Here is a 13,382-nt window from a genome sequence, read left to right on the forward strand (position 1 = left end):
TGAAAATTTTTCTGTCGACTTTATTTTATTTAGAAAAAAATATAATTTAATAAGCTGAAAACAGCACAAAAATGAGTTACTTTATAAAATTTTGTTTCGTAATGAATTTATTAATGCGTGTATTCTTACCTAATAAATATCTCACGGCCAAAGGTTTAAAATATTAGCTCGCTATTTTAAGTTAAATAAATTAAAGTGCTTCCCTTTTCATGCTTGGCGAAAGGTTTAAGAATCGATAAGTTAATCTGTTTATATTCTACTTATCTAAGCAATCTAAATTAATTTATACATCTTATTGAATTACTGATACTTCCAAGGTTCTAGATTAAAGCTACTGAAATCGCCATCAGTTTATTGAGGGAAAACTGTTTTGAAAATTAATAAAATTATATTCTAATCCTAAAGAACATATATTCAAACTTAATTTATTAAATTTAAAAACTTTTATTTGTTTATGATTCTGTGAAATCTATATACTTAAGAGTAAGAAAAACATGTTTTCGGAAAATTATATATAAATAAATAAATATATATATATATATACACCGAAGAGCCATTACATTATGACCAACCTGCTAATAACATGTAGGACCACCTTTAGCCTTTAAAACTGCTAGCACCCGCCGTTGCATTGATTCCACAAGGTGCTGATAGGTAGTCTGAGGTATCTGGTACCAAGCACTCACCAACGGGTCTTGCAATTCCGTCACATTGCGAGAGGTTAGCGTGGCAGCACGAATTTGGTTTTCCAAGTAGGGCCACAAATGCTTTATTGGATTAAGGTCAGATGAATTTGGGGGCCAAGACATGACTTGAAAGTCACTGGAATGTTCCTCGAACCAATCTATGGCGAATCGACCTTTATGACATGTTGCATTATCCTGTTGGTAAACACCATCCCCCGCAGGAAAAACTGTTGCTATGAATGGATGAACCTGGTCTGCAACTATGCTCAAGTAGCTTACAGGCGTCAGGGATTGTTCTTTGAGGATTATGGATCCTAATGTGCCCCATGAAAACATTGTTCCTGGGCGAGAAACCATGAAAACCTGGGCGAGCCCATTGTTATAGATGGAGGGTGGCCATAATGTAATTGTTCTTCGGTGTATATATATAATTATATATATATATATATATGCATGGAGAAACTATAAATTAAATATCAGAATATCAGGCAATCGTGAATAATTGAAATATCATCTAAACACAACACAAAAGAAAAATATCCACAAAATATATAGTACAAAAAAGCTCGAAAGCTTGCTCATATGTGAATGTATATATGTATAAAACTCGGAAAGACGAACATAATATGCTGTAGACATTTGCTATGAAACTAGATATTATAAGATATTTGATATAGAGTACTAAATGTTGAACAGAGAAACTAAATTTGCCATTCGATTTGGAAGGGCTTCATGTCTAGATCTGTGAAATGAAACAAAATTTATGAAACAAATGAAACAAAACCTATGATACAAACAATCAGAAAATATAATTTTTGAAAAGCAATTAGTTATTCAAATAATATCAAAGCCTAGTGATAATGTCCCGTTGAATTTTAAGTAGGAGAAAAATATGAACTAGAACAAGATTTATGTAAAGTGCAGTGTGTTTCTGAATTAAAATATGCATGAGTAAATTAAAATATGTATGAGTAAATTAAAATAACTATTTATTCTCTTCTTACAGGTTTATTATGACTACCCAGCCGGAATCTCCAGAGTTGATTACCACGATCCTCTAAGTGAAATTGAAGATTCTGCAGAAGACAAAGTAGTAGCAAAAGGCATTTCTGTAATACATGACTTCAATTCAAGTAAGGAAAAATGTTTTTATGTGAAATAGCTTTGCGATGAAAGTAAAAAATTTTATTTTACCCTAAGGCTTTCTTCAGTCAAATGTCAACAGATATAAAAAGAAAAAGGGTAAAGTTTTTTTTTTGAAGAAGGGATTCACTTCTTCCTATCACCTAAGGCTAGACGTTCGTCATTTTTACGACCTTATCGGATGGCCACGATGTTATTTGGTAGTGTGTTCTGCCTTCTGTAGATAGGCTTTCGCTTCAATACATTTCTCGCAACTTGACTGTTCTGTAACTCAATAATAACAGTGTTTACAAGAAATCTTTATATTTTATCATACGATGCCATTTAGTACAGAAGAGTGAGTACTTATTTTTGAGCTTGATGACATAATCTTCGTCCCCATCCATGCTCATAAAATATATCCTTTTCTTATTTTATGGTTGAGTACATTTTGAAGAGCAAGATTATTACTTTTTTTCAAATTTATTGGTGTTAAATTGCTTAATTTTATACCTTAAAATGCCTTTATTTTAAAGGATATTAGTACCAAGTTTTATCGTTGATAATATGTCTGAGAGATTGTTTCTCTAACTATTTTCTAAAGATAATAATAATAGTTTTAGATTTAGTAGTTTATAAAAATATAGTTTTTAAATTTTAAACATATTACGTATAAAAAGTTATTTAACAAGTGACTTCTTCTTATTTATTTATTGTACTAAAAATATAGTACAGTACTGGTTATATGGGGTTTTCGTAGAGTTTGTACTATTTTGTATTATTATTAAACATTTTCTTAGGCGTTCCGTGAGATTAGAATTAAATTCATGGTAGCAATTAACAACAATTACTTTTTTAACTTAGTACATGGGGAGGTTAAATATTTTTAATAAAAAGAGTGAAAAATATTGTAAATACAATTTTTTTAGAAATTATTCAGAATTTTATGTTAAAAGGAACAGATAATAAAGTTAAATCAATTGGTCACAACGTTTACCCACTAAAAATAACGAGTTTTCAACTTAATAAAAGGGTTAAATATTAAATTCAATTACTTAGAATTAATTAAAAAAACTCAAAATTCTTCCTTAGAAAGAAGATTCTTTTTTGATTATTAAATTCTGATTTAATTATTCAATTCTGATTTTAATAGAAATGTTTATTTTAAATTTTGTAAATGGTTGAAATTATTTATTTAATTTTATACAATTACTACGCAACTGCTATATAAACTCCTATGTAAAGAGCTCATGTATAAAATACAAATTTTAATTGTTAATCTGCTGTTATTGAAATTTTTTTAAATGAACACTTCACAGATTTAAAATTTAATTGACCAAAACGTTTATCTGATAAAAAATAAAGAATTTTCAACTATGCACTCATTGATGCAAATTTATTAAAATTCGGCAAACGTTTAATAATGGTATAATAAAAAGTATTTTGCTTTTAGATTCAGCCCTATAAACTGGCTAAATATTAAATTTAAATATTCAGAATAAATTAAAAAAATACGTAAAATTCTTCTTTAAAAAAAAATTTTTTTTGATACAAAAATTTCGATTTGGTTATTGAATTCCGAATTCACTAAAAATATTTATTTAAAATTATGTTATAAGTTAAAAATAATTATTTACTTTCATACATTTACTACGCAACTCATATATAAAGGTTTCAGTAATCAACGTCTTTAATATATACTTTTTTAACGTCTTTAATATAATTTTTTGTAAAAATTAATAGAAGGAAATTTAAACATTTATACACTCAAAACATTATCACAATCTGACATTTCACTACATTATTATCAATTAATAAAATTTCAGTTAATAAATTATTTAGAATTAATTTGTATATAAATTATTGTGATATTAATTAGTTAATTTTTAGTATTATTATTTAATAATAGTAATAATAATTCCAGTTTAATTGCCGGAAGGAACTCAGGTGAGATTTAAGTCGTTTATTAAAAACTCCTTCGAGAATCTTTTGGCAATGAAATTGATTTCGGTGTATTTGATATACAGCTTCTCTCAATAGTAATTTGTCAAATTTTAATAATGATTTCGTTAACTATTCTAAAAATGTATATTAAGGCCATTGATTAGGGGACATCCTGAGAAGTCTAAGGCATATAAATGTATTAATAAGTCATACATAAAAATTTTCATTTTCCATGAACTAATCAATCAATTCAGTTCATATTTTAGTTTTTTTTACATAAGATTTAATAGTTTAAAAGTATATAAAATTTGTTCACCTTACAGTGCTAAACTTTTTAAATTTTTTTCTTCACTGAAATGTTTTCAAATAAACTGTTTTCATGATTTTGGGCAAAATGCATTTTATTTAATTAAAGAATCCCGGAGATATGGCGAAATTTCTAAAAATATTGATAAATAACATTGATTTTTTAAACTTTTGACTGCCCATGCATTTTCCAAATTTAAACTATCCTTCATATTTTGAGAGTCAAGAAATGAAATCAATCATTTTTTTCCAGTTTTGAAATAGATAAAAGATTAAATGTTTTAAAACAAAATTATTTCATTAATTAGAGAGAATTATAAAATTTCAAGTAGAAAAGTTACTTCTAGAAATATCGCATAATTGTTTAACTCTGTGCAAGGCAGAAAGTTTGAATCAAAATTAAAATCCTGTCAAGAAACACCGATAGAGCTGTGGTCATCTCCCCGTTATTACAATTTTAGTGGTTATTACAACCACTTAAATTATAATAGTTTTGCTGTCGAAAATAAGTTGCCAGCTTCTATACCACTGCCCCTGAAAGGGTTAAACCAAACTGAAACTGCAATATTTAAAAATACATTTTTTTAATTATATACAAAAGAGAATAGGGCTCTGGTCCGGAGAGGCTGGGGTTCGATCCTCAATTCTGCTAAGACCCACTGAGTACGGAAGATATACGTGCTCGTAAAATTTGATGAATCGAAAGTCCTGTGGTTGATCGCAGGAAACAAGGATCTGGTACAAGGATCTGGAGAAAATTTCTCCTTCAGATATACGTCTAAATTGAGGAAATGGTCACATGAATGATTGTATCCATATATATGAGGGGTTTTGAGCAATGACGCACTTTCATCCTTGCGGTGATCTTTTGTCAAACAAAAGTCGCATCTTCCTGACTTAATTCGCAAAAGGCAAATGGCTGAAGAGCTTGGCTTGACCAAGCGTCATTAGAAGCAGCAGAATCTCAAAAAGGATTTTTTAAACTATTTCAACATACTCATGATTGAAACAATCTGGTTAAAAATGCAGAGTGGTTAAAATTAAACTGAAGGTACTAAGAGGCTCCGAGCCCCTGTCGCTTTGAGAGGATTGGTATTAAACTTCGAGAATTTATCAATTAGATCATGGTGACCCCATGATCTAATGCCATTAAAATTAAATAATTAGAATTTTCATCAATAGATAGCGCTATAGTGCTAAACCTATATGCAAATTCATACTTGCACCCGTAAATGCCTAATGTTGACCAACTGAATGAGTTTCTTTTATTCGTTGAATTTTGAGCTGCTATCTTTCTTATTACTGCATTACAGCACCACCTAATGGTGAAATTTAAAACCATTTTCTTCAATGAAAATCTCGGTCTCATTATTTAAATAGAATATATTTGAAGTTTAACTTGGATCCGTTAAGTTGAACCGGAGCGAGGAGCCTTTGAATACCGATAGTTTAATTTTAACCACTTATTAATTTGCCAACAATTAAAGAAAGATAGCGCATATTTAGTGCAAAAATAGCAATTTTATAAAATCTGTTACTTTTTATGTCAAACGTTTTCTTGAAATGGAACGTAGTCGGTGATTTACACTTACGGTGCTTCTCTTGTCTGAGTTTGGAGAAAACAAGTTTAAATTCTTCTTTGAAATGTTTGGTCATTTTGTTTGTAAAAGCTTTATAATGTAACAAACACGTCGAGATGCTGACTTATTTAATGTTATTGTAGGAATTCAATATAGTTTTATGTTACCAACTTGGCAATGTGAAGTAGAAGAATTTGAAACTACAGCAGAGATTGTTGAAGAAAAGGAAACTAAGGAAACGGCTATGATAACTGCAAAACAATATTTTGCTCTTGATGTGAAAAAAATATCATACAATGGTCAAGTAAGACAAATTTTTTCTTTACTTAGCAGATAAAGGGGTTTCAAAAACTGTCAAGCACACAGAATAATCCAAATATTTCAAGAAATATTCCTCAGATCAAAACTAAAAATGGGAAAAAAATACACACGTGAAAAATTCGTAAAAGATGCATTCAACGATGCAAAACTTGAAACCGAATCTCACCCCGAGTATAGGATAACTTAAAAATCTTTAGCAAGAACCTCTAATTTATATTGCAGAATTGGATTTTCCAGATAAAGATTCTTAATTTGACTTTCAGTTTGTAGCATTTTGTCAGGTTGTTGCATATGAGGAGTCTCATGTAAAATTATATTGAATTTAAAACTCAAAATTTCTATGAAAACACACAAAGAAAAGATTCACAGAACCCAGTAATTTTATAGAAATTAAGTAAGTAAAATTTTGTAAATTACTTCTTAAGACATTCTGCAATAATTTAGACATTAAACCTTTTCTGACTGTGAAATGCACCGGAACACTAGGCTAGAGTGTAAGTCGATCAGACATATAAGTAAATATAGGGAAATCAAACCCCAGTCGAAGCTACGATAGATAATATTTTAATAATATGAAGTAAAAACCAGAGAAGAGGTCAGTATTTATTTATGAAAGTTTTTTTAATGATAGCCTGTATTCTCACACTCAAATGGAAAGAGCTATAAAAATTTTAATTTTTTTCATTATGTTGTTTTTAAGTAATCTTATTAAGGTCATTTACAAAAAACAATGTTTTGTTGGAAAAATTTATTTTATATAATATTGTTTCATTGTTTCAGTTCATGCATCGTGGTTATTTGGCTGATGTTTTTACAGCAACGGTACAGCATTTTGACGGATCGGATGGAAAAAACATTTACTCCTGGTTTTTCTCTTCTGTGAGTATATAGATTTGATACTTTTTATTATAGAAGGAAATTTCTAAAAGAAAAATGACCACGTCCTTACATAAAACTAGTCGTTCATGCATAAAACTAGTCGCCTTCGGTGTAAATTTGACCGTTCCTCCAAACTCATCACTTGGTGGAAACTTTTTAATCCCACCGCCTCTAGCATAGATAGATTCAATAGATAGATAGATACTTTTATGTTTAAGAACTAATTTTATTGAATCTAGATAGATTCAGTAATTTTAGTTTTCAAACATAGAAGTATACCTAACGTGCAATTTGAACTTTCTATAATTCAGTCGTAAAGTTCTATTATTAAAACATTTTTTTGAAATATTCCGATATGTTCATTTTGTGAATTGAGAAAATACTCACTAAATCAAATGAAAAGAGCGGCAAAAATTTATTGAAAGACTTAAGGGAATGCTGAGTGAAATTTTACGACAATTTTATAAAGCTTGTTGAATGTATGTTTTTTTTAAGTAATCGGTATATTTTGTGTTACACAGCCATAGCGCACTAACGCATTCATGTTATGAGAATAAGTAGACACATGTTGTCAAATCTCTGTATCACAAGATCGAAGGGAGACACTAAAAGTTTTGTGATATCGAAAAACGAATATTTTAATCAAATATTTTTAACAACTTACTTAATGTTTATTTCAAAAACAGTTTCTTCAAACTATGCCATAAGCTTCTTCATTTGGTTTTACGTTTTTTCTCAATTATTGTTATCTTCTTCCAATTTTATTTATCACCCGATACTCTAAACCCTAAATATTTCTAATTTTTTCTCTATCACCACTTTTCATAGTAACTACTTTTTCATATTTATCAGTTTTCTTTTTGATTTATTAGATTAACAATTTCTTTTTAAATTTATGTATGGTTATTCAATCTATGCACGCATCTTAGAAGCCTATTTCTTTAGGTATGGATGATTGAGAAAATTTTATTTTTATAGTGACAATTTCTATATAATAAGGGATTGTAGGGATGTTTCATGAAATAATCGAAGATAAAAATTCATGAACAGAGTTCAAGAAAGCATTTTATATTCTCCTAAATTTCAGAGAAAAATAATTTTAATTAAAAAAAATGTTTTGTGATTCAAGGATCACAGAAATCAATTCAGCTTAAAGATGTTTTTCTTTTCTATTTTCTACCTAGCAAATAAGTAGTTGTTTCAGACTTTTCGTATTATCCAAACATTCAAAATATCAAGATTCGACTGAATTTATAAAAAATCAAAAATATTACTAGGGAATAAAGCACCTACAAACCAATTAAAAATGAGTTTAGAAAATAAATGCCTTCAGTGTTGAATACCTTTTAAATATTAGAATGCCAACTCCAAAAATTTGTTAATACAAAAAGTTCTTGTCTCTTAAAATTATTTAAGTTCAACTTTGTAATTGTGATGCCATTATAGGCATTACATATTTCCTAGCCTTTAAATTTTCTTTATTTCATAAATTTAATCATTCCTAATTCCTCTTTAAGTAAATAAATCGATTAATTAAGTTAATATTATAAAGATATTCAAATACTTCCATTCCTAATTAATGTAACTGTTTTATTTTAATACAAGTGCCATGTATACGTTAGAATAGTTTTCACCAAGGAAAGTTAAGGAATTTATGAATTGGCTATTAGTTACTTTAAACTATAACCAAGTCTCTTTTTAAATTATAATCAAGCCTTACGCATTCAAACATGTTGGTGGAAAAGAAAACGTGAGAAATAGTAGCGAATTTTAATTAAATCAAAACATTTAGCAACCATGTAATGGTTTTTGAATTCTATGCTAATGTGTTAGGCAGATGTAGAGGGTACCTCTGAAAATAGATTTTATTTTGCACACAGTTCAAGATTATGGTATAAAAAGATTACTGATTATATTAATGATTTTTATCTACTGAGAAAAGTATATAATAAATAACAATTTAGTTTTTATGCATATTTTATCATATCATTAAAACATTATGCATATTTCAGCACATCAGTAGCACTAAATTTTATTATTTGTTAATAACTAGCTTTCAAGTTTACTTAGAAATCGCATACTGTTAGAAAGATGAAAACTGAAATTTAAAAGTAAGTTATTAGAAAAAATCAACACAAAAACACAAAAACAATATTTTATTTTCAATTTATGCATTTATACAAAAACGAGAAACATGTAAATAGCGTTACAATAACTACGGATAAAAACATTTTAATTTTTTTTTTACTTTTTACCAACAATTTTGAGTTTAGAATTTGTGTTTGCAAGTAAAATACACTTGCTAAAATTTTTCACTTTTTAAAAATTTTCACAACATTTGCCACAGACTAGATATTACACATCTAAACCCTTCGCGCATAAAATATTTTTATTTCAACAAAATGTTTGAGCAGCGAATCAATTCATGCTCGATAGCCTGCATATAGCAAGCAGCATATCTCTACGTATGTCTTTCATTTTATCTTTCCTTTTTTGAGTTTCTGTATTCGTGATCAAATAGTCAATTATAATTGCTGTTGGAAATAAAATCTCACCACTTTATAACTGTATTCTTTTGTTTTAAACAGGTCCAGACGAAAATTGTGCAAAATGAAAAACTAGAGAAGAATGTTCTGCTTCGAATGCTCGTCCGACCTGAAAGTGTAAGTAGAATAAAAATTCGAGTTTCTTACCTTAAATAATTATCAAAAAACTAACCCTTTCAGACTTAAATCTCTTTGAAGTTTACGTACAAATTTAAATTATTTTTCAAATATGGTTTCAACATTGATTATTGTATTCTAATACATGTTATTTATTGGAATATATTAATATTATTTTGTTGTTGTTGTCCGGGAATTTTAGCTTGGCCTTCAATATAAATTAAGCGAATTTTCGGTAAAAGTAAAAATGAAATATTTATGATAGGGATTTCGTTTGCAGAGAAGTAGTTTTAACGGTTCTATTGGAAATGTTTAAAGTTAAGATATGTTTTAAAATGAGTTATAGTGCATATCCAGTTTCATAAGTAGAAATTAATTATTAATAAAATTATAATATTAATAAGACCAAAAATAGGTCATTTGCATTAAAAATCTATTGCAAATGATCACCTGTTTTTGACTTCATAAATTCAATTATAATCAAATTTTGTTAAAAAAATAATAATAATTTAATTACAACTAAAACTGTTTTTTTATAAATCAATTTCAAATTTTCTTGTGTAAATTTTCCCGCATTTTTCTGAAAGCAATTAATTTTAACAACTATAAAATTTATGCAAGAATCATCGAGTCTGAAAGGGTTGAAAGAAATTATGGAATTATAAAATATTTTTATAAAATACTTTTGATTTATATTGGAAAACAAAGCTAAGGAACTTCGCAGTTAATAATGTTATGGAAAGAGACAACTGTTCTGTTACTATAGGTTACTACTTAAAATGTTGGCTGATAAGTTTTACTTGAAAATACAATAAGATTTTAGAAGAAAACAGTTTTATATTTAAAAATCATATATTTTGCAGCATAAATTAATTTTTTTTTATTATTTAAAGAAATGATACTTTATAAAATTCAGAAGTTCACTTGATAAAATTTTTTATATGTCTGATCTTTTGAAATTTTTTTCGTGATATAATTATGTTATAAGGAACATACAATTGATAGAGAGTTTCATTAGTTAAGGAGTCAAAAAATTTTATTTCTCATAAATGTTATGTTTATATTTTTTAGAAAAGACTTTATGCTTTTCTTTTAATGATTAACAGTAGATAAAACTATTTTATGCTAAACTGGAAAAATAATGTCTAACTAAACCAATATAGCTGTAAATTAGTAAAAAGTTTACATTTTGCTTTTAAAAGGAAATGTCTTATGCGTTTATGCTGAAAGAAGTAATGAAAATAAAACATTTTAATCAAGTATGATAAAAATATGTTGTATTTAGAGTTTTATCTCTTTATTGTAAACATTGCTCTTTACAAGTTTTTTTTAAAATTTCTTAATAAAAAGGTTTGGAAAAGAACATTTTATCCGATAATAAATACATTTTTTCAAGACGACTTATAACCCCCAAGACTCCATAATAGAATAATAAATTTCTTTTTCTAAAGTATAATAATAACTCATACACATAGTTATTATATTTTATATGCAGAAAAGTGTCCATAATTCTAAATAGTTCTTTAACAATTAATTAATTTTCATAACTAATAATCCCCAATCAACTTTGTTTTACATGGTTTCAAAAATTTTATTGAGTTATTTTAATACATAAATACTTTAAAGAAATAACTACACATATATTCATTCGTTTCTCTCTTTTTTTCTACGTGAACTTTCAAACTTTAAGCTGAATCGAAAAAAAATCTCTTTTCAATAATAATATTTTTTAAAATTGCATACATACATTAGCATAAAATATATCTGTATTATATATATTTACTTTCTCATAGAAGCAACAGTTTATTTAAAAATAGTTAATGAAAAATTTCTTTTAAAGCATATTAACTTTTAATAATTTTGACTCACCAAGTGCAAAAATGTATTGCAATCTGCTTCAAGATGCATGCTCCAAGCAGTGGTTTATAATTCTTGGAGGTTCTAAAACATAAACACAGCTTTTGATGTTTTTCTGCCAAAACAATATATTAACTACAATACATCAAATAATATTTTACAGCTTGTTAATATTTCTTATGTAAAATTTAGTGTATTACATGCAAAAACATACTTTTTGTTCTTGTAATTATCTTGGTAAATCAATAACATCATATTAAAATGTGAAGAAAAATTAAATTAAAATTATTATTAATTAAATTATTATAATTAAATTAACATTAAAATTATATATATATTAAAATGTATTAAATTATTTTTTGATGATTACATAATATATCTTCAAGTAAAATGATTGTCACACATATAGAATTTGGATTATGTATCTTAATTTATATTAGTGTGTAATGGCTGTAGTAACTAAATTTTAAACGAATACGCATCTTTGTGTTTCTAAATTTAAACATATACGTGATTATATGAAATATTATTAAATATAACTGTTCCTCGAAATCTAATTATATTAATCATTCTAAATTTTATAACTGTAAATGAAATCATCTATTGAAAAATTTCATATTATTTATCTTCCTCGACACGTTAGATGAGAGAATGTTTGAAATTCATTTTAGAATTCATTATTAGTTTAGTGAAACTTTCTACAAACTTATAATTTATATTTTAAGATTTATATAAACATTTGATTATAAGATCTACTGATTAGATAGAGACAAATTATAATTTGAAACATTCACAGTAACAAATACAGAAAAGCTTAAAACCTTTTAATTACTGATCGCAACTAAATACCAAAGAAAAATCGCAATAACCTACCACAACAACTAAAATTCTCTTGCTAAAATAGAGATTTTAGAGTTACTATTTTTAATTTAAAGATCAGAAGCGGCATTTAGGCAAAACATTTTTGAAATAAAAATTGTAATTTTTGAAAGCTTGGTGGTGGCTGAATGCTAGCCTTCTCGCAATCCCATGTCACAGGTTTGGGGTTTTATCTTCAGACCGGTCAAGGTTGACTCAGCCTTTCATCCCTTCATTAAGTCGATAAAATGAGTACAAAGGGGACTAAACAGTGGGAGTTCCATGTTAGACTGACCATTCAACCGGAACATCGATTCCTACACACCAGAGTCCAAGGTCAAGAAAACTGGGATGGGTACAATAGGCCTTGGAATTCCATAGGCTGTCACGCCGTTGAGTTTATTTTGAGTTTAGATTAGTTTAGTAACTCCTAATCTTCAACTTTGAAATGCATTATCTTCAACGTAAGGTATGAAGTATAGATAATGAAGATAAGTAGGTATTTCAAAAGGGTCTACATGCTATTTTGAAATATCCTTGGAGACAATCCTTTGTATTGCAGTTTTTTTTTTCTTTTCAAAACAGTCTAGAAATTAATGGCATTCCTTTAAGATCTGTTGGTTTGTCAGCAGTTTATATTTTAGAGTAATAGTTTATTTTAATGAATAATTTCAAAATCAGAAGAATTTCATGTATATGTGTTCGCTTACAAAACAATAACCTGAATAGTTTAACAAAAATATAGGTTATATGCACTACAAATTTCGCATACATCTTCGCGTTATTTTTTACAAAGAATTTAAAATGATTGTTTAGTGATTGAGTTGAGTGAATTAAAGCTTTCTTATATGAGGGGGATTCAATGTCTTAGATGAAAGATTTTGTCATTTCTTCAGTACATTATTAGTAATTAAAGCATTTTAAATGCTGCTCTTTTATTGTAAGCCTATTTAAGTTACATTTTAAACTTTTTGTTTTTTGACCTGGACTAAATGGGAAGAGATCTCGAATAATATCATAACCAGATATATTTCTCTGTTCTGTTATTTAAAAAAAATCTGACTTAAAGCTTTTATTTATTTCAAACATTTAATTATAATCTTTTAATATTGTCATTAGCGCTAATTAGGAAATGTAAATTTTAATTTCCTCATTTGTGAAACAAT

General features: G+C 27.3%; 2 protein-coding genes across 4 annotated transcripts in view; one reads left to right on the plus strand and one right to left on the minus strand.

The window, feature by feature from the left end:
- LOC107448563 (uncharacterized) overlaps positions 1–13,382 on the plus strand; it is a 182,180-nt gene that overhangs the window by 35,148 nt on the left and 133,650 nt on the right. For both annotated transcript variants that reach the window (XM_043048709.2, XM_043048708.2), the window contains exons 7-10: positions 1,693–1,819; positions 5,782–5,942; positions 6,740–6,838; positions 9,427–9,501. In XM_043048709.2, the coding sequence (XP_042904643.1) occupies positions 1,693–1,819; positions 5,782–5,942; positions 6,740–6,838; positions 9,427–9,501 (462 nt within the window). The remainder of the gene's footprint in view (positions 1–1,692; positions 1,820–5,781; positions 5,943–6,739; positions 6,839–9,426; positions 9,502–13,382) is intronic.
- The window catches only part of LOC107448561 (uncharacterized), an 89,994-nt gene continuing 87,878 nt past the window's right edge, over positions 11,267–13,382 (minus strand). For both annotated transcript variants that reach the window (XM_016063809.3, XM_071187829.1), the window contains exon 6: positions 11,267–11,442. In XM_016063809.3, coding sequence (XP_015919295.1) covers positions 11,399–11,442 — 44 coding nt within the window. In that variant the 3' untranslated portion in view covers positions 11,267–11,398. The remainder of the gene's footprint in view (positions 11,443–13,382) is intronic.

This window comes from Parasteatoda tepidariorum, chromosome 11 (assembly GCF_982258835.1).
Source record: "Parasteatoda tepidariorum strain Cologne lab strain chromosome 11, Ptep-v5.0, whole genome shotgun sequence".
Classification (NCBI taxonomy): Eukaryota; Metazoa; Arthropoda; class Arachnida; order Araneae; family Theridiidae; genus Parasteatoda; species Parasteatoda tepidariorum.